Source organism: Oncorhynchus keta, chromosome 33 (genome assembly GCF_023373465.1).
Source record: "Oncorhynchus keta strain PuntledgeMale-10-30-2019 chromosome 33, Oket_V2, whole genome shotgun sequence".
In the NCBI taxonomy this organism is placed as follows: Eukaryota; Metazoa; Chordata; class Actinopteri; order Salmoniformes; family Salmonidae; genus Oncorhynchus; species Oncorhynchus keta.
This window is the reverse complement of record NC_068453.1, coordinates 614,271-640,727: the sequence shown is the minus strand read 5'-3', so window position 1 is coordinate 640,727 and position 26,457 is coordinate 614,271. Positions and strand designations below refer to the sequence as shown.

General features: G+C 42.9%; 1 protein-coding gene across 1 annotated transcript in view; it reads right to left on the bottom strand.

Annotated features, from left to right (window-relative positions):
- Positions 1–6,672: 6,672 nt before the first annotated feature.
- The window catches only part of LOC118366014 (interleukin-1 receptor accessory protein), a 34,545-nt gene continuing 14,760 nt past the window's right edge, over positions 6,673–26,457 (bottom strand). The window contains exons 3-11 of the mRNA XM_035748315.2: positions 20,831–21,119; positions 20,390–20,585; positions 19,049–19,217; positions 18,766–18,837; positions 13,060–13,186; positions 12,719–12,867; positions 8,186–8,329; positions 7,824–7,967; positions 6,673–7,329 (exon numbers count right to left, since the gene is read on the bottom strand). Coding sequence (XP_035604208.1) covers positions 7,010–7,329; positions 7,824–7,967; positions 8,186–8,329; positions 12,719–12,867; positions 13,060–13,186; positions 18,766–18,837; positions 19,049–19,217; positions 20,390–20,585; positions 20,831–21,119 — 1,610 coding nt within the window. The 3' untranslated portion in view covers positions 6,673–7,009. The remainder of the gene's footprint in view (positions 7,330–7,823; positions 7,968–8,185; positions 8,330–12,718; positions 12,868–13,059; positions 13,187–18,765; positions 18,838–19,048; positions 19,218–20,389; positions 20,586–20,830; positions 21,120–26,457) is intronic.

Genomic DNA, 26,457 nt, shown 5'->3' with positions numbered 1-26,457 from the left:
CGCTTTCAAGGAGCGGGACTCTAACCAGGAAGCTTATAAGAAATCCCATTATGCCCTCTGACGAACCATCAAACAGGCAAAGTGTCAATACAGGACTAAGGTATAATCATATTACACCGTCTCTGACGCTCGTCGGATGTGGCAGGGCTTGCAAATCATTAGAATACAAAGGGAAGCACAGTTGAGAGCTGCCCAGGGACATGAGCCAACCAGATGAACTTAACTACTCCTTATGCCTTGAATCTATTTGATCGTGCCCAGAAAACTGTTCCTTTCAGTTATTATAGCTTTTAGCCGTACCCTTATCCTACTCCTCCTCTGTTCCTCTGGTGATGTAGAGGTTAATCCAGGCCCTGCAGTGCCTAGCTCCACTCGCATTCCCCAGGCTCTCTCATTTGTTGACTTCTGTAACAGTAAAAGCCTTTCATGCATGTTAACATTAGAAGCCTCCTCCCTAAGTTTGTTTTATTCACTGCCTTAGTACACTCTGCCAACCCGGATGTCCTAGCCGTGTCTGAATCCTGGCTTAGGAAGACCAACAAAACCCCTGAAATTTCCATTCCTAACTACAACATTGTCCGACAAGATAGAACTGCCAAAGGTGGTGGAGTTGCAATCTACTGCAGAGACAGCCTGCGGTGTTCTGTCTTACTATCCAGGTCTGTGCCCAAACTATTTGAGCTTCTACTATTAAAAATTCACCTTTCCAGAAACAAGTCTCTCACCATTGCCGTTTGCTATAGACCACCTTCTGCACCCAGCTGTGCCCTGGACACAATACGTGAATTGATTGACACCCATCTATCTTCAGAGCTCATGCTGCTAGGTGACCAAAACTGGGACATGCTTAACACCTCGGCCATCCTACAATCTAAGCTTGATGCCCTCAATCCCACACAAATTATCAATGAATTTATCAGAAACAACCCCAAATCCGTAAACACGGGCACCCTCATAGATATCATCCTAACCAACCTGCACTCCAAATACACCTCTGCTGTCTTCAACCAGGATCTCAGCGATCTCTGCCTCATTGCCTGCGTCCGTAATGGGTCTGCGGTCAAACAACCACCCCTCATCACTGTAAAACGCTCCCTAAAACACTTCAGCCAGCAGGCCTTTCTAATCGACCTGGCCCGGGTATCCTGGAAGGGTAATGACCTCATTCTGTCAGTAGAGGATGCCTGGTAATTCTTTAAAAGTGATTTCCTCACCATCTTAAATAAGCATGCCCCATTCAAAAAAATGTTGAACCAGGAACAGATATAGCCCTTGGAGCACTCCAGATCTGATCTGCCATTGACCAGCACAAAAACATCCTGTGGCGTACTGCATATAGCCTCCGCGATATGCACCTTTTCAGGGAAGTTAGGAACCAATATACACAGGCAGTTAGGAATGCAAAAGCTAGGTTTTTCACACAGAAATGTGCATCCTGTAGCACAAACAAAGTTCTGGGACACTGTAAAGTCCAAGTCCATGGAGAATAAGAGCACCTTCTCTCAGCAACCCACTGCACTGAGGCTACGAAACACTGTCACCACCGATAAATCCGTCATAGTTGAGAATTTCAATAAGCATTGTCCTACAGCTGGCCATGCTTTCCACCTGACTACCCCTACCCCGGTCAACAGCCCTACGCCCCCCACAGCAACTTGCCTAGCCTCCCCCATTTCTCCTTCACCCAAATCCATTTAGCTGATGGTCTGAAAGAGCTGAAAAATCTGGTGCCCTACAAATCAGCCGGGCTAGACAATCTGAACCCTCTGTGTCTAAAATTATCCCCTGAAATTGTTGCACCTCCTATTACTAGCCTGTTCAACCTCCTTTTCGTGTCGTCTGAGATCCCCAAAGACTGGAAAGCTGCCGCGATCATCCCCCTCTTCAAAGGGGGAGACACTCTAGACCCAAACTGCTACAGACCTATTTCTATCCTACCCTGCCTTTCTAACGTCTTCGAAGGTCAAGTTTACAAACAGATCACCAATCATTTCGAATACCATCAAACCTTCTCCGCAATGCAATCTGGTTTCCGAGTTGGTCATGGGTGCACCTCAGCCATGCTCAAGATCCTAAACGATATCATAACCGCCATCGATAAGAGATATTACTGTGCAGCTGTATTCATCGACCTGGCCAAGGCTTTCGACTCTGTCAATCATCACATTCTTATCGGCAGACTCAACAGCCTTGGTTTCTCTAATGACTGCCTCGCCTGGTTCAACAACTACTTCTCAAACCGAGTTCAGTGTGTCAAATCGGAGAGCCTGTTGTCCGGACCTCTGGCAGTCTCTATGGGGGTACCACAGGGTTCAATCCTCGGGCCGACTCTTTTCTCTGTATACATCAATGTTGTCGTTCTTGCTGCTGGTGATTCTTTGATTCACCTCTATGCAGATGATACCATTCTGTATACATCTGCCCCTTCTTTGGACACTGTGTTAGCTAACCTCTAGACGGGCTTCAATGCCATACAACTCTTCTTCTGTGGCCTCCAACTGCTCTTAAATATAAGTAAAACTAAATGCATGCTCTTCAACCGATCGCTACCCACACCTGCCCGCCCGTCCAGCATCACTACTCTGGACGGTTCTGACTTAGGATATGTGAACTACAAATACCTAGGTGTCTGGTTAGACTGTAAACTCTCCTCCCAGGCTCACATTAAGCATCTCCAATCCAAAATTAAATCTAGATTTGTCTTCTTATTTCGCAAACAAAGCATCCTTCACTCATGCTGCCAAACAAACCCTCGTAAAACTGACTAACCTACCGATCCTTGACTTCGGCGATGTCATTTACAAAATAGCCTCCAACAATCTACTCAGCAAATTGGATGCAGTCTATCACAGTGTCATCCGTTTTGTCAACAAAGCCCCACATACTACCCACCACTGCGACCTGTACACTCTCGTTGGCTGGCCCTTGCTTCATATTCGTCGCCAAACCCACTGGCTCCAGATCACCTATAAGTCTTTGCTAGCTAAAGCCCCGCCTTTTCTCAGCTCACTGCTCCAGCAGGTATATTTCACTGGTCACCCCCAAAGCCAATTCCTCTTTTGGCCGTCTTTCCTTCCAGTTCTCTGCTGCCAATGACTGGAACGAACTGCAAAAATCACTGAAGCTGGAGACTCATATCTCCCTCGCTAGCTTTAAGCACCAGCTGTCAGAGCAGCTCACAGATCACTGCACCTGTACATAGCTCATCTGTAAATAGCCCATCCAACTACCTCATCACCATACTGTAATTTATTTTGCTCCTTTGCACCCCAGTATCTCTACTTGCACACTCATCTTCTACACATCTATCACTCCAGTGTTTAATTGCTATCCTGTAATTATTTCGCCACTATGGCCTATTTATTGCCTTACCTCCCTTATCCTACCTCATTTGCGCACACTGTATATAGACTTTTTCTATTGTATTTCCTGCGTTTGTTGTTTGTTTACTTCATGTGTAACTCCCTGTTGTTGTTTGTGTCACACTGTTTTGCTTTATCTTGGCCAGTTCGCAGTTGTAAATGAGAAAGAATAAAAGTTTTGCGATGACACAACAGTGGTAGGCCTGATCACAGACAACGACGAGACAGCCTGTAGGGAGGATGTCAGAGACCTGGTCGTGTGGTGCCAGGACAACAACCTCTCCCTCAACGTGATCAAGACAAAGGAGATGATTGTAGACTACAGGAAAAGGAGGACCGAACACTCCCCCATTCTCAGCAACAGGGCTGTAGTGGAGTAGGTTCAGAGCTTCAAGTTCCTTGGTGTCCACATCACCAACAAACTGACATGGTCCAAGCACACCAAGACAGTCGTGAAGAGGGCGTGACAAAACCTATTCCCCCTTAAGAGACTGAAAAGATTTGGCATGGGTCCTCAGATCCTCAAAAGGTTCTACAGCTGCACCATCGAGAGCATCCTGACTGGTTGCATCACTGCCTAGTATGGCAACTGCTCGGCCTCCAACTGCAAGGCACTACAGAGGATAGTGCGTACGGCCCAGTACATCACTTCCTGCCATCCAGGACCTCTATACCAGGCAGTTTCAGAGGAAGGACCTAAAAATTGTCAAAGACTCCAGCCACCCTTGTCAAAGACCGTTCTCTCGGCTACCGCACGGCAAGTTTAGGTCCAAGAGGATTCTAACAACTTCTACACCCAAGCTATAAGACTCCTGAACATCTAATCTAATGGCTACCCAACATCTAATCAAATGGCTATTTGCACTGCCCCCCCCCCCTCCTTTTACACCACTGCTACTCTCTGTTATTTTCAATGCATAGTCACTTTAATAACTCTACCTACATATACAGTGGGGCAAAAAATTATTTAGTCAGCCACCAATTGTGCAAGTTCTCCCACTTAAAAAGATGAGAGAGGCCTGTAATTTTCATCATAGGTACACTTCGACAATGACAGACAAAATTAGAAAAAAAATCCAGAAAATCACATTGTAGGATTTTTAATGAATTTATCTGCAAATTATGGTGGAAAATAAGTATTTGGTCAACTACATTCAAGCAAGATTTCTGGCTCTCACAGACCTGTAACTTCTTCTTTAACAGGCCGCTCTGTCCTCCACTCGTTACCTGTATTAATGGCACCTGTTTGAACTTGTTATCAGTATAAAAGACACCTGTCCACAACCTCAAACAGTCACACTCCAAACTCCACTATGGCCAAGACCAAAGAGCAGTCAAAGGACACCAGGAACAAAATTGTAGACCTGCACCAGGCTGGGAAGACTGAATCTGCAATAGGTAAGCAGCTTGGTTTGAAGAAATCAACTGTGGAAGCAATTATTAGGAAATGGAAGACAAACAAGACCACTGATAATCTCCCTCGATCTGGGGCTCCACGCAAGATCTCACCCCGTGGGGTCAAAATGATCACAAGAACGGTGAGACCTAGTGAATGACCTGCAGAGAGCTGGGACCAAAGTAACAAAGCCTACCATCAGTAACACACTACGCCGCCAGGGACTCAAATCCTGCAGTGCCAGACGTGTCCCCCTACTTAAGCCAGTACATGTCAGCCACCAGCAATGTTTGTCCTCCAAACACGAAGAGTTGTGTTTTTACCAAAAGTTATATTTTGGTTTCATCTGACCATATGACATTCTCCCAATCTTCTTCTGGATCATCCAAATGCTCTCATCCAGGCCCGTCTGAAGTTTGCTAGAGACCAGGCAAGTCAGTTAAGAACATATTCTTATTTTCAATGACGGCCTAGGAACAGTGGGTTAACTGCCTGTTCACGGGCAGAACGACAGATTTGTACCTTGTCAGCTCAGGGGTTTGAACTCGCAACCTTCCGGTTACTAGTCCAACGCTCTAACCACTAGGCTACGCTGCCGCCCCAACACCATACCTACTGTGAAGCATGGGGGTGGAAACATCATGCTTTGGGGCTGTTTTTCTGCAAAGGGAACAGGACGACTGATCCGTGTAAAGGAAAAAATGAATTGGGCCATGTATCATGAGATTTTGAGTGAAAACCTCCTTCCATCAGCAAGGGCATTGAAGATGAAACGTGACTGGGTCTTTCAGCATGACAATGATCCCAAACACACCGCCCGGGCAACGAAGGAGTGGCTTCGTAAGAAGCATTTCAAGGTCCTGGAGTGGCCTAGCCAGTCTCCAGATCTCAACCCCATAGAAAATCTTTGGAGGGAGTTGAAAGTCCGTGTTGCCCAGCAACAGCCCCAAAACATCACTGCTCTAGAGGAGATCTGCATGGAGGAATGGGACAAAATACCAGCAACAGTGTGTGAAAACCTTTTGAAGACTTACAGAAAACGTTTGACCTCTGTCATTGCCAACAAAGGGTATATAACAAAGTATTGAGATAAACTTTTGTGATTGACCAAATACTTATTTTCCACCATAATTTGCAAATAAATTCATTAAAAATCCTACAATGTGATTTTCTGGATTTTTCCCCCTAATTTTGTCTGTCATAGTTGAAGTGTACCTATGATGAAAATTACAGGCCTCTCTCATCTTTTTAAGTGGGAGAAATTGCACAATTGGTGGCTGACTAAATACTTTTTTGCCCCACTGTACTTATTACCTCAATTACCTCAACTAACTGGTGCCCCTGCACATTGACTCTGTACCGGTACTCACTTTATAGAGTCTCACTATTATTATTTTACTGCTGCTCTTTAACTACTTGTTACTTTTATTTCTTATTCTTATTTTTTAAACTGCATTGTTGGTTAGGGGCTTGTAAGTAAGCATTTCCATTGTAAGGTCTACACCAGTTGTGTTCGGCGCATGTGACTAATAAAATTTGATTTGATATTCTGCAAAGCTAGATTTTTTCCAACGGTCAAATAAAATTAAAGAATAGTTTTGATGTACTTTAAAGGAATGTAGTGTGAAAACTTACTAATCACTAACAAGTGGACTCCCCTCAAAACTGTGCACATTAATCACACTGATTAAAGACACAAATTAAACATTGCTATGGCATGTTCGACTGAATTTCAGCCTGTATATTTTCCATTATCAAAAACAATGACAAATTCACATACTCATAGCTATCAGATATCACCTTCCAGAAATATATTTCAACCAGCAACTCCAAACACACAGTCATGTGAAAGATAATGCATAATATGACAAACAATGAAAAGGTGATGAAATTAAATTACATGGATGAAATGGATATTGAGATATGAAAAAAATGCATTTATTCGGATAACAAACATTTACATAATATGAAAGTATACAACATGAGACAATGTGAGACTCTTTCAAATAAGCATTTAACAAAATGCAAAACAAATTGATGAATGGTTTCTCACTCACAAAAAGGAAACAAAATGACAGTGTAATAATGGTGTGTGTGTATGTATGTGTGTGGGCGTGCGTGCGTATGTCACATATATACTATGTCATTCTGTATTCTAAGTGAGAGTTGCGTCTCCACAATGTTATTATGCTCGCTGTGTGTCTATAGCTATATTCTGCAGTGGTATAGCGTTACTATCTTGGCTCTGTAGCTAGTCTTTAATCCTTCTGACAGGTAGCTCCACTCGGAGTCGCTTCCAGAACGTAGAGGACAGATCGCTGGATTTGTCCCCTTGCCATCGGACCAACGCCAGGGCTACTCTCGCTCGCCTCAGCTCGCGCACCCAGCCGCCCCGCCTCAATGGCTTATACTGGACCAGAATGACCCGCAGATGTCCACCCCACGCCATGCTGTCTAGCCCTGCCTTGAGCTCCAGTAGGGCCTGGGTCCCCTGGAGGCCGTATCCTGGACTGAGCACCACCAGGACGCGGCGACTGCGGCCCACAAAGGTCAGCGTCTCGTCAGTGATGGCTGGGAAGGGGATCACACCATTCTCACTCAGTAACACAGCGCTTCCGAGGGGGTCAGAATGAGCAAGGCTCTATGCAGATTCACTAATCTTGATCAGATAATGAGGAGTCATTTGGGATGCAAGATTATTTGTAGATCAGTGATTCAGCACAGCGCCTTCATTCAGGCCAATCCTCTGAATCCTCTAATGGTAATAGCATGTGTCATTTTTAGGGCCAGGGGAGGTTTGCTGACCATGTGACATGACCAGGGAAAATACCAGGCCCTGGTAGTAGGCTTTTAGAGAGTTTTTCCTGGTCAGGTTGTAGTCAGGAAACTCTCCGGTCTGTAATCATCTCCCTCACAATTCCTACACATTTCTACCCACTGGTTCATTCTTACACACTGTTCCCCTTTCTCTCATACACTCCTCATCCCGCTGTTGGACTGTTCCATACTGATATCAGGGCCTGAAGATAGACCATACTATTCTGTCTAAGCTAGACCATACTCACTCCCTCCAGGAAGGCTGTCCCTGTCGAAGATGCAGACGGTATAGCCCAGCTCATTCTCCAGGACCCTGCGGAGTGTCAAGAGGACAAATTGCTCCTCCTCGCTATTTCTCGCGTACGAGATGTAGATGTCATACTCCTTGTCGTCTGAATGATGGAGGAAGCAGAAACACAGTAAGAATGAAAAAAATGTATTTCAGAGAAGTCATTATAAGGGCCAGGAGTTTCCTGACCAAATTAGTTTTTCCAGGTCAGGTTTAATATGTTGGAGCTACACTTTCTTGGCCAGGTCAAGTGGTCAGGAAAAACGAATGGCCCTAGTTGGTTATTCTTAGCAAGGTCTGTCTGTACAGTAGGTGTCCCACCTGTACAGCGTTCGTCGGTTCCAAACCAGGAGCGATAGAGCAGCAGCAGCTCCAGCCAGAAGATGTGGTAGACCACGAACAGCACCAGCATCAAGAACAGAGTCACGCCCAGGCCACAGCCCAGCTCCACGGATGGCAGGTATACTGAAAATTAAATTAGAGAATTGGGTGCCTCGGGCTGGCCTAGTTGGTAACACCATCACCTGCAGCATATATTTTACCACTATTCAAGGCGACATTTTCACAGTGCAAAAGAATTGTGCAAAGTGCAAAAAATAGCATAAACCAAATGTTTTATTTAACTTACTGTATACTTTGGCAGGTGATTCCCATTGAGGCCAAAGTCACAGTATGATTTAACACGAATTTTGTAAACTGAGCAATACATCTATAGTTTCCTCTTTATAAAGCACATTGTTGAAGAAAAAGTAAAAAATGTAATCACACTGATTACAATGAGGTTTATTGTAATTTTAGCACTTTGCACAATTATTTTGCACTACGAAAATGTTGCCCTCAGTCTATGGTAGCCTTAAATCAAATTCAAACCCTCCTACCTGTATGTCTCATCCTGCTCTCCCTCACTGTTACGCCTGCTTATCCCCCCAAAAAAATAATAAAATAGGAAAGGCCTGCGTGATATAGCCAACTCTTCTAGCCTACAGAATTGGTGTGACCTACACTCACTGGAAATACTATTGATAATGATAATATACTGTACTTTGTTTGTTAATTCTTTAGAGCCTAAGAGGTTGGGGGAAAGGAGGGGGTGCTATGCTGACATATGGAATTGTTTTAAGATGGTCATACTATGGATTATTTAGCTTGTTTGTTTTTATTTTAAAAATGTATTTAAAAAATCTACACAAAACTACCTTCATAATTCCATATTACAGGTACTGGTTACCTTCAGACTGTCACGTTCTGACCTTAGTTACTTTGGTTTTGTCTTTGTTTTAGTTGGTCAGGGCATGAGTTGGGGTGGGCAGTCTATTTGTTTTTCTATGTTGGGTTTTGAGTTCGACCTAGTATGGTTCTCAATCAGAGGCAGCTGTCAATTGTTGTCCCTGATTGAGAATCATAGTTAGGTAGCCTGGGTTTCACTTTTGGTTTGTGGGTGTTTGTTTCCGTGTGAGTGTTTAGGCGACACCGTACTGTTTCGGTTTTGTATATTTCACGTTTATTATTTTGTTCCAGTGTTCAGTTGTGTTTTTGAATAAATCTATATGGACACTTACCACGCTGCGTTTTGGTCCGATCCTTACTCCTCCTCAGACGAAGAGGAGGAAATCCGTTACACAGACGAGTCCCATGACACAATCTCAGCTTTCCACAGTGCAGTCCCATTCATTTGTAGCCCAAATGGTTCGGACGCTACTTAAACAGAAGTTGGAAAATAGATGGTGCCGACTACCAACTTCAGATATCTGTAGCTTAAACTGACGGATTTTAATGGGATTTTTTTTATTATGTAACTTAGATTGATGCACCGGTGCTAGGGGGTTAAGCACCTTTCACAGGAGTCATTGCAGCCCAATGTGCTTTACAAGTTATTGCTTGAAATAATAAAACATAGTCGTACACTAAAGAATGTAGCATGTAAAAATAAAACAAGATAAGCAAGATATAAAACAATGGTAGAAAAATAATACCAATAAAGGAAACAAAGAGAATCAAATGTAAAAGCGTTAAAACAGAATAAAAAGGCAAACTTGTTAAACAAAATCGAAATAATAAGAATATAGTTTTTTTTTTAAAGAATGTACACTAAACAGTCCAAACCTCTGCTACTTACCCTCTGCAGAGATCCATTTTTTTTTTATACTATCATGGAAATGATCGGTGGTGGAAATTCAAATAATGAGGAGAGGCAAAGCCAATAATCAATCAACGTATTACTTTTATTAAAAACGTATTATAATAAGGAGGCTGGTCACACCACCCATGCAGGTGAAATGGAGTGAGAGCCCACCTGTACAAAAAGTACAGGAGCATTTATCTAGTCAAACTACCCCATGCAAGTTTGCCTCAGTCTGTCGCAACTGAGTGAGAACAATAAGGGCCAGAATGACAGGAAGTCACTCCATACATAATTCCTCTAACAACCGCTCAAAGGTTCCCCCAAGTTGGGCAAGCAAGTACCTTTGACTATCGGCCCAGATGATGTATTGTAACGGTTTTGACTTGAGGTTATTATTTATAGGGGTGCCAGGTAGGTTGTGCCTACCAGAGAAAACATTGGTTTCTCCTTTTAGTTTGGGTGGGAATGAGTCCCATCTGGTCCGTCAAGTCTACACCAATACAAAGGACTTATGTAAAAGTCAGGATGGAAATAAACTTTTCATAAACCCTTAAAACATTGGAAAGAACTTCAAAAACAACTATATTCTGTTGCGTGGGTTGTATTAGCAACAACAATGATTACACACACACATATATAATAATATCACAATGAGTTCTGGTTCCTCCAGAAATGTCCTGTACCTCGGGCCTAAAAAGAGTCCAGCCCGGTAAAGGAGTTCAGTGAACTCAAGTGACTTTTGTCACGCAATGTTTGTCCGTTCATTCCGTGTAGCGTAAACCCAGTATTAAACATACAATCAATATAACAATTACTTTACCACAGAACTTTAAAGCGGATCAACTCTTAATTAAGTCCTCAACTACAACTAACTACATAAATCATCACAGTATACCTCACATCAAAACAAATGAAATACCGTATACAAAAAGGTAGTGGTCAGTCAGACAATCCAATCTGCCAATAGATCTCCAGCGGAGAAAGGCCACGAAGAACGGAGAGGTGTAGTCCACGCAAAGAGTGGATCCGATCCTGGGTAAACTCTCTTAGGCTACAAAACACACGTTTAACGGCAACAAAACAAACGGAATAGAGAAGTTTCGGAACTGAGGGTTGAACACATCCTCAGTCACGTCTCCATCACAACCCCACTTTCGCGCAGCTGATGCTGGCTATTTAATTGGGAATTAAAGGGAAAGCGCCCTATTGGAAGGAGCTGCACTGAGACGGTTCAGAAAAATTCAGGGCCGTCACAGTATGGTCGTACTGGTCACACACACACAAAACATGAAACTTTCGCCCAGAAACAGGCTCCAAACAGAACAATAGCTTTATCATTGCTGTGCAGGATATAACCTTTACTCAGTCTCCAGTTAACTTAAGAGGAAACAGTTTGTTTCTTGGCTGAGTGCCCAGATATCATGGGGTCATTCTACACACATAGAACAGTTAGAACAGGCCTCTATTAACTTATTGGTGACAGGGGGAAGTATTTTCAGGTCCGGATGAAATACATGTCAAATGTCAACTGCCTGCTACTCATCCCCAGAAGATAAGATATGCATATTATTATTATATTTGGATAGAACACTGTTTGAATCATGTCTGTGAGTATAACAGAACTTATTTAGCAGGCGAAACCCCGAGGACAAACAATTCCGAATCATTGGGAACCCAGATTTCTAAGGGACCTTCTTGCAGTTCCTACTGCTTCCTGGATGTCACCAGTCATTAGAAATTGGTTGAGGTTTTTCCTTTGTGTAATGAAGAAGTACTGCCATATTGAATGAGGGTAACTTGAAGTGTACTGTTAGATAGAGGCGCGTGACCAGAAAGCTAGCTACAGTTTGTTTTCCTCCTGTATTGAACACCGATCACCAAGTCTTCAATTTTATCGATTATTTCTGTTAAAAAATACCTAAAGTTGTATTACAAAAGTAGTTTGAAATGTTTTGGCAAAGTTTACAGGTAACTTTTGAGATATTTTGTAGTCACATTGCGCAAGTTGGAACCAGTTTTTTTCTGGATCAAACGTGCCAAATAAATGGACATTTTGGATATATATCGACGGAATTAATCGAACAAAAGGACCATTTGTGATGTTTATGGAACATATTGGAGTGCCAACAAAAGAAGCTCGTCAAAGGTAAGGCATGAATTATATTTGTATTTCTGCGTTTTGTGTCGCGCCTGCAGGGTTGAAATATGCTTCTCTCTCTTTGTTTACTATGGTGCTATCCTCAGATAATAGCATAGTTTGCTTTTGCCGAAAAGCCTTTTTGAAATCTGACATGTTGGCTGGATTCACAACAAGTGTAGCTTTAATTTGCTGTTTTGCATGTGTGATTTAATGAAAGTTTGATTTTTATAGTAATTTTTTTAATTTGGCACTCTGCATTTTCCCTGGTTTTTGGCCAGGGACGCTAGGGTCCCACATATTCCAGAGAGGTTAAGGCGCGCACACACACTTTTCTATCTATATGAGTTTGTTAAATAAACTAACTCAAGCCCAATGCCTAGGCTTAAAGACATATATTTTAGTACAAAAGCATTAGTAAGGTTTAACAGAAAATGTCCTCACAAAACAGTCCACAAGATCAACCACAGACCACTAGCTGCACACCACTTTCCCATGGTGACTAATACAATATTCAGCACATTTCCACACAAATTATCAACAAATGTCCTATTGTGTCATGCTATGCTCTGTCGTGTTTTAAATCATTCCTCACCCTCCTCTTCTAGCACTGCCCTGCGGGTGGCTACATCTCGGCCGTTGCGTCCGGAGCAGTTGTATTCTCTGGTCAGGTCCTCTGAGCTGAAGTCCTGGATGCGGAGCACATTCTCAACTGTCCTGTCCCCAAAATAATCCAACACCACCCTGTAGGATAGAGAGATGTGGGGAGGAGAGAGGAGATGAAGGGAAGGAAAAAAATGGGACAGACGTAACAGAAGAATGAGAGGAGAGGATAGAAACCAACAAAAAGAACAGTATAAAAGAATAGAGAAGAATAGAGATGAGAAGATAAAGTAACAGAAGAGACAAGAAAAGACAGAAGAGGATGAGACTTACCTAGAAGTGAATGAGATGCGGGGATCAGCTAGCTGATCTACAGTCTTCCCATCGATGGTCCACCAGGTCTCCCTGGGTCCTTCCAGGTAGGGCAATGACACCCTGCATGTGAGATTCACCTCTGACCCTGCAACAGTCACCACGGCGATCAATACTGCTGCATTACCATGGGAACAATGTCTACTGTGCTGTGTCACCATGACAATATCACCCAATCTCAACAACTCACAAAAAAATGCAAGTAACATTCTGTGAAATGATATTGATTATACCCAGTTGCCAGGAATCAAATGAATGTGGAACTGTCACTTTGGTCTGCGCCCTGTGATGGGAAATATTATTATTGGCACACCAAAAAACAGCTAAACTGGTACAACACTCTACACTAACTTGTGCAACAAATATAACCTACAACAAAACACACTGGGAAATATGTTAAATGAGGCCCAGAAGTCACAATACCATGCACCTACAATTGGTCAATAGGTTGGAAATGTAGTGTATTCTATGTGGTGATATTATTCTAACATTTGAAATACAGATATTCTTTCCTCACATCAGACAATTTTCACACAATGCAGTGTAATATTTTGTCAAACGTTTACATTGCACGTTGAGTTGTTAAGTCGAGCCTTGCTGTTAGAAAACAAATCAAAGTATCCGGCTTTCTGTTATCACATATGCATCTCCCCAAACGCACTCGATAATCATTGCCCATCTCAACTTTCAAACTAGTGACAGCCAACACATAAGATAAGTTTATAAAACTTAGTTACAGTAACCACTAAGTTCTAAAACTGATCTCAAGTCAGTTATTAAAATGTTGGAGATGGAGAGGCCTCAATGTGAGATTCACCTCTGACCTTGCAACAGCCCCCAAGGCTATCAATACTGCTGCATTACCATGGGAACAATATCACAGCTACAGCCATGACTACAACGTTGTCACATTAAACATTTGAATACAATTCAAAAGGAATAGCCAAAACTCTGATGTTGATGTTTCAATTTGTCAATGTTGAGTATGATTATATTTTCTATATATTGAGAAAACTCTGTCACAACCATATGCTTAGTATTAATTCTAATTCGATGATCACAACAGCGAAAAGTGGGAAGTGATGGTCTGATCTTCAACTGAATTGTATGACTTGTTATGGGGAAAGAATTGAATCTGAGTTGAATAAGTTTAACTTGATTTATCGTAATATGCACTGAGTGTACAAATCATTAGGAACACCTTCCTAATATTGAGAAGAACCCCCTTTTGCCCTCAGAACAGCCCAAATTTGTCAGGGCATTGACTCTACAAGGGGTTGAAAGCGTTCCACAGGGATGCTGGCCCATGTTGACTCCAATGCTTCCTACAGTTGTGTCAAGTGGGCTGGATGTCCTTTGGATGGTGGACTGTTGAGCGTGAAAAACTGCACAGCATTACAGTTATTGACGCAAACCGGTGCACCTGGCACCTTACCCCGTTCAAAGGGACTTAAACCTTTTGTCTTGCCCCTTTACCATCTGAATGGCACACATACACAATCCAATTGTTCCAAGGCTTAAAAATCTTTCTTTTACCTGTCTTCTCCCCATCTTTACTGATTGAACACTACACTGACAGCTGTCACCTGGATTCACCTGGCCAGTCTGTCGTGTGTGTGTGTGTGTGTGTGTGTGTGTGTGTGTGTGTGTGTGTGTGTGTGTGTGTGTGTGTGTGTGTGTGTGTGTGTGTGTGTGTGTGTGTGTGTGTGTGTGTGTGTGTGTGTATATGTACGTACACACACGCACACGCACACACGCACGCTACCGTTCAAAAGTTTGGAGTCACTTAGAAATTTCCTTGTTTTTGAAAGAAAAGCACATTTGTAAATGTGTATATATACACTGCTCAAAAAAATAAAAGGAACACTTAAACAACACAATGTAACTCCAAGTCAATCACACTTCTGTCAAATCAAACTGTCCACTTAGGAAGCAACGCTGATTGACAATAAATTTCACATGCTGTTCGGCAAATGGAATAGACAACAGGTGGAAATTATAGGCAATTAGCAAGACACCCCCAATAAAGGAGTGGTTCTGCAGGTGGTGACCACAGACCACTTCTCAGTTCCTATGCTTCCTGGCTGATGTTTTGGTCACTTTTGAATGCTGGCGGTGCTTTCACTCTAGTGGTAGCATGAGACGGAGTCTACAACCCACACAAGTGGCTCAGGTAGTGCAGCTCATCCAGGATGGCACATCAATGCAAGCTGTGGCAAGAAGGTTTGCTGTGTCTGTCAGCGTAGTGTCCAGAGCATGGATGCGCTACCAGGAGACAGGCCAGTACATCAGGAGACGTGGAGGAGGCCGTAGGAGGGCAACAACCCAGCAGCAGGACCGCTACCTCCGGCTTTGTGCAAGGAGGAGCAGGAGGAGCACTGCCAGAGCCCTGCAAAAATGACCTCCAGCAGGCCACAAATGTGCGCGTGTCTGCTCAAACGGTCAGAAACAGACTCCATGAGGGTGGTATGAGTGCCCTACATCCACAGGTGGGGGTTGGCTTACAGCCCAACACCGTGCAGGACGTTTGACATTTGCCAGAGAACACCAAGATTGGCAAATTCGCCACTGGCGCCCTGTGCTCTTGACAGATGTGACAGAGTCTGGAGACGCCGTGGCATGACCGGTTTGGTGGTGGGTCAGTCATGGTGTGGGGTGGCATTTCTTTGGGGGGCCGCACAGCCCTCCATGTGCTCGCCAGAGGTAGCCTGACTGCCATTAGGTACCGAGATGAGATCCTCAGACCCCTTGTGAGACCATATGCTGGTGCGGTTGGCCGTGGGTTCTTCCTAATGCAAGACAATGCTAGACCTCATGTGGCTGGAGTGTGTCAGCAGTTCCTGCAAGAGGAAGGCATTGATGCTATGGACTGGCCCGCCCGTTCCCCAGTCCTGAATCCAATTGAGCACATCTCGGACATCATGTCTCGCTCCATCCACCAACGCCACTTGCACTACAGACTGTCCAGGAGTTGGCGGATGCTTTAGTCCAAGTCTGGGAGGAGATCCCTCAGGAGACCATCCGCCACCTCATCAGGAGCATGTCCAGGCGTTGTAGGGAGATCATACAGGCACGTGGAGGCTACACACACTACTGAAACGCATTTTGACTTGTTTTAAGGACATTACAGTAGTGTGGTTTTCCACTTTAATTTTCAGTGTGACTCCAAATCCAGACCTCCATGGGTTGATAAATTTGATTTCCATTGATAATTTTTGTGTGATTTTGTTGTCAGCACATTCAACTATGTAAAGAAAAGTATTTAGTAAGAATATTTCATTCATTCAGATCTAGGATGTGTTATTTAAGTGTTCCCTTTTTTTGAGCAGTATATATATATATATATATATATATATATATATATAAGTATTTAAAAGTATTTAGCATTTAGTCAGCCACCAATTGTGCAAGTTCTCCCACTTAAAAGATGAGATTGAAAATGACAGGCCTATCTCATCTTTTTAAGTGGGAGAACTTGCACAATTGTTGGCTGACTAAATACTTTTTGCCCCACTGTATATGTATATATATATATATATATATATATATAAGGTTGAAGTCAGAAGTTTACATACACCTTACCCAAATACATTTAAACTCTGTTTTTCACAATTTCTGACATTTAATCCTAGTAAAAATTCCCTGTCTTCGCTCACCACTTTATTTTAAGAATGTGAAATGTCAGAATAATTCACAGTGGGTTAGAAGTTTACATACACTTATTTAGTATTTGGTATTTAACTGGTTTAACTTGGGTCAAACGTTTCAGGTAGCCTTCTATAAGCTTCCCACAATAACTTGGGTGAAGTTTGGCCCATTCCTCCTGACAGAGCTGGTGTAATTGTGTCAGGTGTGTAGGCCTCCTTGCTCACACCCGCTTTTTCAGTTCTGCCCACACATTTTCTATAGGATTGAGGTCAGGGCTTTGTGATGGCCACTCCAATATCTTGACTTTCTTGTCCTTAAGCCATTTTGCCACAACTTTGGAAGTATGCTTGGGGTCATTGTCCATTTGGAAGACCCATTTGCGACCAAGCTTTAACTTCCTGACTGATGTCTTGAGATGCTGCTTCAATATATCCACAGAATTTTTCTGCCTCATGATGCCATCTATTTTGTGAAGTGCACCAGTCCCTCCTGCAGCAAAGAAGCCCCACAACATGATGTTGCCACCCCTGTGCTTCATGGTTGGGATGGTGTTCTTCAGCTTGCAAGCATCCCCCTTTTTCCTCCAAACATAACGATGGTCATTATTGCCAAACAGTTCTATTTTTGTTTCATCAGACCAGAGGACATTTCTCCAAAAAGTATGATCTTTGTCCCCATGTGCAGTTGCAAAGCGTAGTCTGGCTTTTATATGGCGGTTTTGGAGCAGTGGCTTCTTCCTTGCTGAGCGGCCTTTCAAGTTATGTCGATATAGGACTAATTTTACTGTGGATATAGATACTTTTGTACCTGTGTCCTCCAGCATCTTCACAAGGTCCTTTGCTGTTGTACTGGGATTGATTTGCACTTTTCGCACCAAAGTAAGTTCAATCTCTAGGAGACAGCATGCGTCTCCTTCCTGAGCTGTATGATGGCTGCGTGGTCTCATGGTGTTTATAATTGCGTACTATTGTTTGTACAGATGAACGTGGTACCTTCAGGCATTTGGAAATTGCTTCCAAGGATGAAACAGACTTGTGGAGGTCTACAATTTTTTTTCAGAAGTCTTGGCTGATTTATTTTGATTTTCTCATGATGTCAAGCAAAGAGGCACTGAGTTTGAAGGTAGGCCTTGAAATACATCCACATGTACACCTCCAATTGACTCTAGCGTCTAAAGCCATGACATAATTTTCTGGAATTTTCCAAGCTGTTTAAAGGCACAGTCAACTAAGTGAATGTAAACTTCTGACCCACTGGAATTGTGATACAGTGAATTAGAAGTGAACAATTTTCAACAATTGTTGGAAAAATTACTTGTGTCATGCACAAAGTACATGTCCTAACCGACTTGTCAAAACTATAGTTTAACAAGATATTTGTGGAGTGGTTGAAAAATGAGTTTTAATGACACCAACCTAAGTGTATGTAAACTTCTGACTTCAACTGTATATATATATATATATATATATATATATATACCAATAGTTTTTATATATATATATATATATGCTTTTCAGTATTTCCACATCATTAGCTTGTACACCATTTCTATCACACATGCTTTGTCATTGTACTGCTGTCAATTCTCCTTTTATCTCTTCCTGTGTCAAGTTGGCTGGGTGTCCTTTGGGTGTTGGACCATTATTGATACACACGGGAAACTGTTGAGAGTAAAAAACGCAGCAGTATTGCAGTTCTTGACACAAACCGGTGCGGCTGGCACCTAGTACCATAAAGCGTTCAAAGGCACTTAAATCTTTTGTCTTGCTCATTCACCCTCTGAATGCCACACATACACAATCCAATTGTCTCAATGATTAAACATCTTTCTTTAACCTGTCTCCTCCCCTTCATTTAGACTGATTGAAGTGACATCAATAAGGGATCATAGCCTTCACCTGGATTCACCTGCTCAGTCTTTGTCATGGAAAGAGCAGTGTTCCTAATGTTTTGTACACTTTGTATATCTTTATCAATATATTGATATGCTGATGTATCTCATAGTCGATCTCTACCTACCTTGTTTGACAGGATAGAATTGCTCCTTGGCAGGGTTGAGTATATTTGGCTGTTTGGGTAAACCACTGGGAGCTGAGAGAAACACAAAGCAGAAATTACGCTTATTGAGAGTTTGACATTATCATATTGCAATATCAGATATTTATCCATAAAACCTTAACTAGAGGAAATATTCAAAAACATATCACTGAATTGCTTTCATGGTCTCAAACATTAACAAAAGGATGTACAGTGCAACGTTCATAGTTACAAAACTTTCAGATAGTTGTGAAAAAGGCCTTACACACTGCGGTTACATTGACCACCCTGGTGAATTTGATGGCTCTTCCTTTGGTCTCATAAGTGACCACACAGTGGTACAGTCCTTGGTAGTGCTCCAACATTACATGGATGACCAGCTTGTCTCCTTTGAGCACACGATCGATGTTGAAGTTCCCGAACGCATTGCACTCCTGCTCAAGGTCAACACAGGAGGGGGGTAGAGCACAGTAGATCACAGGAGGTTGGTGTCACCTTAATTGGGGATGACAGGCTCGTGGTAGTGGCTAGAGTGGAATTAGTGAAATGGTATCAAACACATGGTTTCCATATGTTTGTGCCATTCCATGTGCTCTCTTCTGGCCATTATTATGAGCCTTCCTCCCCTCAGCCTCCTTCACTGTAATATATAATCTTTAGTAGAAGGGAGGAACCGAAGAGGTCCATTGACCTTTTGGGCATCTAGTACTAATACCGAATAGTAATAGTACTATTCGGTATCTTAGCTGAATATTTGTTGTTCATTTTACAGCTAACAAATGCAGTAATTTGCTAGACCAGAATGCCTTGAGGTCTACAGTAACATATTGTATACTGATATAGCAGCACATTACTGTATGATTTACTGTAGAAAGAAAAATACAGCACTGTTACAGTGCTGATTTTCTGGTGTATTGTCATTTTTTAAAATTGTATAACTGCCTTAATTTTGCTGGGCCCCAGGAAGAGTAGCTGCTGCCTTGCCAGCAGGTAATGGGGATCCCTAATAAATACAAATATGTGCATATTTGCATATCCCACAATTTAGACTGCCAAACAGCAAACACCTACTTAGACCCAAACATCTCTTCAAAGGAAGCTACTACATATAGTCTAGTTTGTTACATTCTCTATGAAATTGGCTTTTAAATTATGTGTAATTCAAAATAGTGAGCTTTGAAATGTTGTATACATGTCCATTTTAAAGTGGTTAAAAATCATGAAATTTCGGTGACACTAGTTTGCTAAACCAAAAAATATATACATTTTCATCAAGATTGAGACTTTTATTTAAACTTCTTGAAAATACTCATATTAATAGACCAAAACAACTCTCAAAACTGATAGGTAGATGTAATTGTGGTGTCAGGCCCAAATTATAACCAAAAACATGTTTACAACCTGGTATACAATCTGAGAACAATGTTTTGACCCCTGGGGTATACATACTGATGATCGCACTGAATCTATTTTTTAAATTGTATCAAGTAATACACTTTCTTAGCTGCTATTTATATTATGTACAGCATCCAAGTAACAGTACTAGCCATTCTCCCATATGGTAAATTAAATTAATTGTACACAGACAGACCGAGGGTCACCTTACATGGTACCAGGTGACAGAGTGGCTAGTGTTAGGCAGCTTGATGTGCTCCAGGTCAGGGCAGGTTAGGGTCCTGCCATCTTGTATGGGCGCGATCACTGGGGTGGGAGGTACAGCAGCCTTCACCTCACAGTTGGGGTCCTGTCCACTTGGCAACACCTCCAGACGCATGGCAATCTTGGCACACGATGTCCTGTTTCTGAGAGGGGAAAGCACACACACACACACACACCATGTTAAATCAGACAAACTGTGACTGTCATTTAAAACAAAAAATATATACTGTAGGTCAGGAGGTTTTGGCTCAGGATATGACGCACTTTCTGACCGTCTGGCAGATAATGATGATGGGTTCAAAAAATTAAAAGAATGACACATTTTTTATACAAACATCTGCTCATAGAAAGGTTTTCTTGGCACTACCGAGCCCAGTCTCCATCCTACCTCAGCATGCAGATGTACTGGCCCGCGTCCTGCGTGGTGGTGGGCTGCAGCCACAGCCTCTCCCTCTCCTTGCTGAGCCTCTGGTCGGGGTGGTGGAAGTCGATGGGTTGTTCCAGGTCCTGACCTGCACTCACGTGGTACCACACCAGGTTGAGGCCTGCTGCCTGGGCCGAGCTATAGTTGTAGACAGTGGGGTGGGAGAAGAGAGGGCAGAGAAGCCAGCATGCCTCCCCCTCCATCACCCTCACGGCTCCATCGTCTGACTCGCCCCAGTCATGGCACTGGATCACTGAGAGGGATAGAGGGATTACTCTAGACAGACAAAACCACACCTCTCTCTCTCTCTCTTACATTGTACCCCACTTCACATGTTGTATTTAGGAACATTGGGCTTGGAGAAGTGGAATAGGGAGAAGGAGTGAGATGTGGGGCACTCTGCTGATATTGGGGGGCCTGTACTACTGTAGTCCTCATCGTATGTTTCTGTAAAGGGGTGGAGGTAGGGGGGCTATGCTGGGCTGCACGACAGTTTGACGGTAATTCCCCTGTCAGATTCACACAGAGTATTAATCTGACTATTAAAAAAACACCTGCAAGTTTCCGTTTGCAGAGGTCTATACGCACCTTCTTAAACGATACTAATTGGAGAAGACATGCACCTGCGAGCTAAAATAAGCTTGTCCCACAAGAATAAACCAGTGATTTAGCTGATATTACATTGATATCAGATGCTCCAACAGATCCATGGAAGATGCCATTTTCATATTCATATTCACACATATTCATATTCACACGGCTGTAACACATCTGGACAAGAGGAACATCTATGTGAGAATGCTCTTCATTGACTACAGTTTAGCATTCAACACTATTGTGTAATTCCTCCAAGTTTGACACCAAGCTCAGAGCCCTGGGTCTGGACCACACCCTCTGCAACTGGATCCTTGACATCATGAAGGGCAGACCACAGGCTGTGAGGATTGTCAACACCTCCTCCACACTGACACTTAACACAGAGGTCCCCCAAGGTTGTGTAATCAGCCCTCTGCTATACTTCCTGTTCACACACAACTGTGTATCTTTGCACGACACAAACTCCATCATCAAGTTTGCTGACGACACCAGGGTTGTAGGCCTGATAACCAACAACGACGAGGCAGCCTATAGAGAGGAGGTAAGTGAACTGGCATTGTAGAGAGGAGGTAAGTGAACTGGCATTGTGCTGCCAGGACAACAACCTCTCCCTTAAGCCAGTATTGTTCATTGAGGAGGATCCACATGAAATGGACTGCAGTAGAGAGTCAGCAGTTTTATGTTCCTTGGCGTCCACATCACCGAGGACTTGTTATGGACCAACAACACCACTCTTGTCAAGAGGGCACACATCTCTACTTCCTAAGGCTGCTGAAGAAATTCAGAACGCCACCCCAGGTCCTCTCCAAAAACTACTGCTGCACCATCAAGAGCGTCCTGACCAGTCAGATCACGGCCTGGTAAAGGAATTGCTCTGTCCAGCATTCTCACATAGGTGTTCCTTTTGTCCAGGTGGGAAAGGGCAGTGTGGACTGCAATAGAGATTGCATCATCTGTGGATCTGTTGGGGCGGTATGCAAATTTGAGTGGGTCTAGGATTTCTGGGAAAATGGTGTTGATGTGAGCCATGACCAGCCTTTCAAAGCACTTCATGGCTACAGGAGTGCTACGGGTCGGTAGATATTTAGGCAGGTTACCTTAGTGTTCTTGGGCACAGGGACAGGTTGAAAATGTCAGTGAAGACACTTGCCAGTTGGTCAGCGCATGCTTGGAGTACAAGTCCTGGTAACTGTCAGGCCCTGCGGCATTGTGAATGTTGACCTGTTTAAAGGTCTTACTCACATCAGCTACGGAGAGCGTTATCACACAGTCGTCCAGAACAGCTGATGCTGTCATGCATGCTTCAGTGTTGCTTTCCTTCGAAGCGAACATAGAAGTGATTTAGCTCATCTGGTAGGCTGGTGTCACAGGGCAGCTTGCGGGTGTGCTTCCCTTTAATCCGCACCTTAACACACACACACACCTATGGTGACCGTATGGTGACTGTGACACTTATGGTGTCACGAGTCATGATGGCAGTCAAATTCCGTGTGACCGTTTAGTCATGATAATTAGGCTTCTCCAAGCTCTGATGTTGCTGATGGTTATTAGTTGTCTACCAAACTGCCTGGTACTCAGCACTCTATTGTCCCTCTAATCACTCTGAGCAATGGAAATGTGATCGGAAATCTAATCAAACGCTTCATGAGAGCCCATGAGCTCATGTTGCGCAACATTTCTATAGGCTATGCAATTGTGCGAGAAAACTGAGATTTTATGGATTCTATTAGAAAGAGGAGGATCCCATCAGCTTTCTATAGGCTAGACGTACTACTTATCAATTCTCATAATATTAAGCACATTGCTTTGCTTTACAACAGGAGTATAGCCTTCCTGGCTGGCATGAAAATGAACCACGGGAAAAGCGTCCTCCATTTGCTATTTAAGTGCATAGACGACATGTTTATTCCCATGCCCCTGTTCCAAGACAGGTGCATGATAATGGTCCATTCAAAATCAAAACAAATTTCACACATATATTATTTAGTAAATGTAAAGACAATATTAAATTAACAATAGTCTGATGGGTGACAATATTATTTATCACTTGTGGATTATGTTTTATCTTCTTGGATATAGGGGGGCGCTCTTTTAATTTTTGGATGAAAAACGTTCCCGTTTTAAACAAGATATTTTGTCACGAAAAGATGCTCGACTATGTAAATAATTGACAGTTTTGGAAAGAAAACACTCTGACGTTTACAAAACTGCTATTGATATTGTCTGTGAGTGCCACAGAACTGATGCTACAGGCGAAACCAAGATTACATTTCAAACAGGAAGTGACCCAGATTTTGAAGGCGCTGTGTTCCAATGTCTCCTTATATGGCTGTGAATGGGCCAGGAATGAGCTTACACTTTCTGTCGTTTCCCCAAGGTGTCTGCAGCATTGTGACGTATTTGTAGGCATATCATTGGAAGATTGACCATTTTACACTACATCTACCAGGTGCTCGCTTGGTGTCCTCCATCACAATTATTGCGTAATCTCCAGCTGCGTGTATTTTTCCGTTTGCTTCCGAGGAGAAACCCAACTGCCACGAATGATTTATCATCGAATAGATAGATATGTGAAAAACACCTTGAGGATTGATTCTAAACAACGTTTGCCATGTTTCTGTCGATATTATGGAGTTAATTTGGAAAAAAGTTTGGCGTTGTAATGACTGAATTTTCTGTTTTTTTTCTTAGCCAAACGTGATGAACAAAACGGAGTGATTTCTCCTACACAAATAATATTTTGGGAAAAAATTAACATTTGCTATCTAACTGAGAGTCTCCTCATTGAAAACATCCGAAGTTCTTCAAAGGTAAATTATTTTATTTGAATGCTTTTCTTGTTTTTGTGAAAATGTTGCCTGCTGAATGCTAGGCTTAATGCTATGTTAGCTATCAATACTCTTACACAAATGCTTGTGTAGCTATGGTTGAAAAGTATATTTTGAAAATCTGAGATGACAGTGTTGTTAACAAAAGGCTAAGCATGTGAGTGAATATATTTATTTCATTTCATTTGCGATTTTCATGAATAGTTAACGTTGCGTTATGGTAATGAGCTTGAGGCTATGATTACGCTCCCAGATACGGGATTGCGCCTCGTGAATAATGCCCAACTTGTGCAGTAAGGCAAGGAACAGCGCAAACCTTTTTTGTGTGACTTTTTCAAATCATAGTTGCACACCTCATGTAGCCTAGCTCATATGTTTTGATACGGGTTGTAATCACAACTAAAGTGACCAAATAATTCCTGAAATCTAAGCATATTAATCCGCTTTATAACTGGTGTCGAGCCTAACAGGCAAACATAGGCTGCACGTGAGTTTCACAATTGGGGAAGATACATTTTCACCATAAAATGCAGATTTTTAATAAAGCATTACATACATAATCGCATTTGTCTTCACTTTCGAGAACAGTGTTTTCCCGCTAATTGATTGCATTTTGGAACATGTTTTTTTTCTTACACAGAAGGACAACTTGATCAGTAGCATAGGTCAACTTTTGTACTATGGGGGATAGTCAACTCAGCAAAAAATGAAACTGACCTTTTTCAGGACCCTGTCTTTCAAAGATCATTCGTAGAAATCAAAATAACTTCACAGATCTTCATTGTAAAGGGTTTAAACAATGTTGCCCATGCTTGTTCAATGAACCATAAACAATTAATGAACATGCACCTGTGCAAAGGTCGTTAAGACACTAACAGTTTACAGATGGTAGGCAATTAAGGTCACAGTTATGAAAACTTAGGACACTAAAGAGGCCTTTCTACTGACTCTGAAAAAGAAAGATGCCCTAAGGTCCCTGCTCATCTCTGTGAAAATGTCTTAGGCATGCTACAAGGAAGCATGAGGACTGCAGATGTGGCCAGGGAAATAAATTGCAATCTTCGCACGATGAGACGCCTAAGACAGCGCTACAAGGAGCCCGGACGGACGGCTGATCGTCCTCGCAGTGGCAGACCACATGTAACAACACCTGCACAGGATCAGTACATCCGAACATCACACCTGCGGGACAGGTACAGGATGGCATCAACAATTGCCCAAGTTACACCAGGAATGCACAATCCCTCCATCAGTGCAGAGGACAGTCTGTCCTCAATAGGCTGAGAGGCTGGACTTGGGGCTTGTAGGACTGTTGTAACGTAGGTCCTCACCAGACATCACCGGCAAAAACATTGCCTATGGGCACAAACCCACCATTGCTGGACCAGACAGGACTGGCAAAAAGTGCTCTTCACTGACGAGTCGCGGTTTTGTCTTACCAGGGGTGATGGTCGGATTTGCGTTTATCGTCGAAGGAATGAGCGTTACACCGAGGCCTGTACTCTGGAGTGGGATCGACTTGGAGGTGGAGGGTCCGTCATGATCTGGGGCGGTGTGTCACAGCATCATCGGACTGAGCTTGTTGTCATTGCAGGCAATCTCAACGCTGTGCGTTACACGTAAGACATCCTCCTCCCTCATGTGCTACTCTTCCTGCAGGCCCAACCTAACATGACCCTCCAGTATGACAATGCCACCAGCCATACTGATCGTTCTGTGCGTGATTTTCTGCAAAACAGGAATGTCAATGTTTTGCCATTGCCAGTGAAGCGCCCGGATCTCAATCCCATTGAGAACGTCTAGGACCTGTTGAATCGGAGGGGGAGGGCTAGGGCCATTCCTCCAGAAATGTCTGGGAACTTGCAGGTGCCTTGGTGGAAGACTGGGGTAACATCTCACAGCAAAAAATGGCAAATCTGGTGCTGTCCATGAGGTGGAGATGCACTGCAGTACTTAATGCAACTGGTGGCCACACCAGATACTGACTGTTACTTTTGATTTTGACCCCCCCTTTGTTCAGGGACACATTATTAAATTTCTGTTAGACACATGTCTGTGGAACTTGTTCAGTTTATGTCCCAGTTGTTGAATCTTGTTGTGTTTATACAAATATTTACACATGTTAAGTTTGCAGAAAATAAATGCAGTTGACAGTGAAAGGATGTT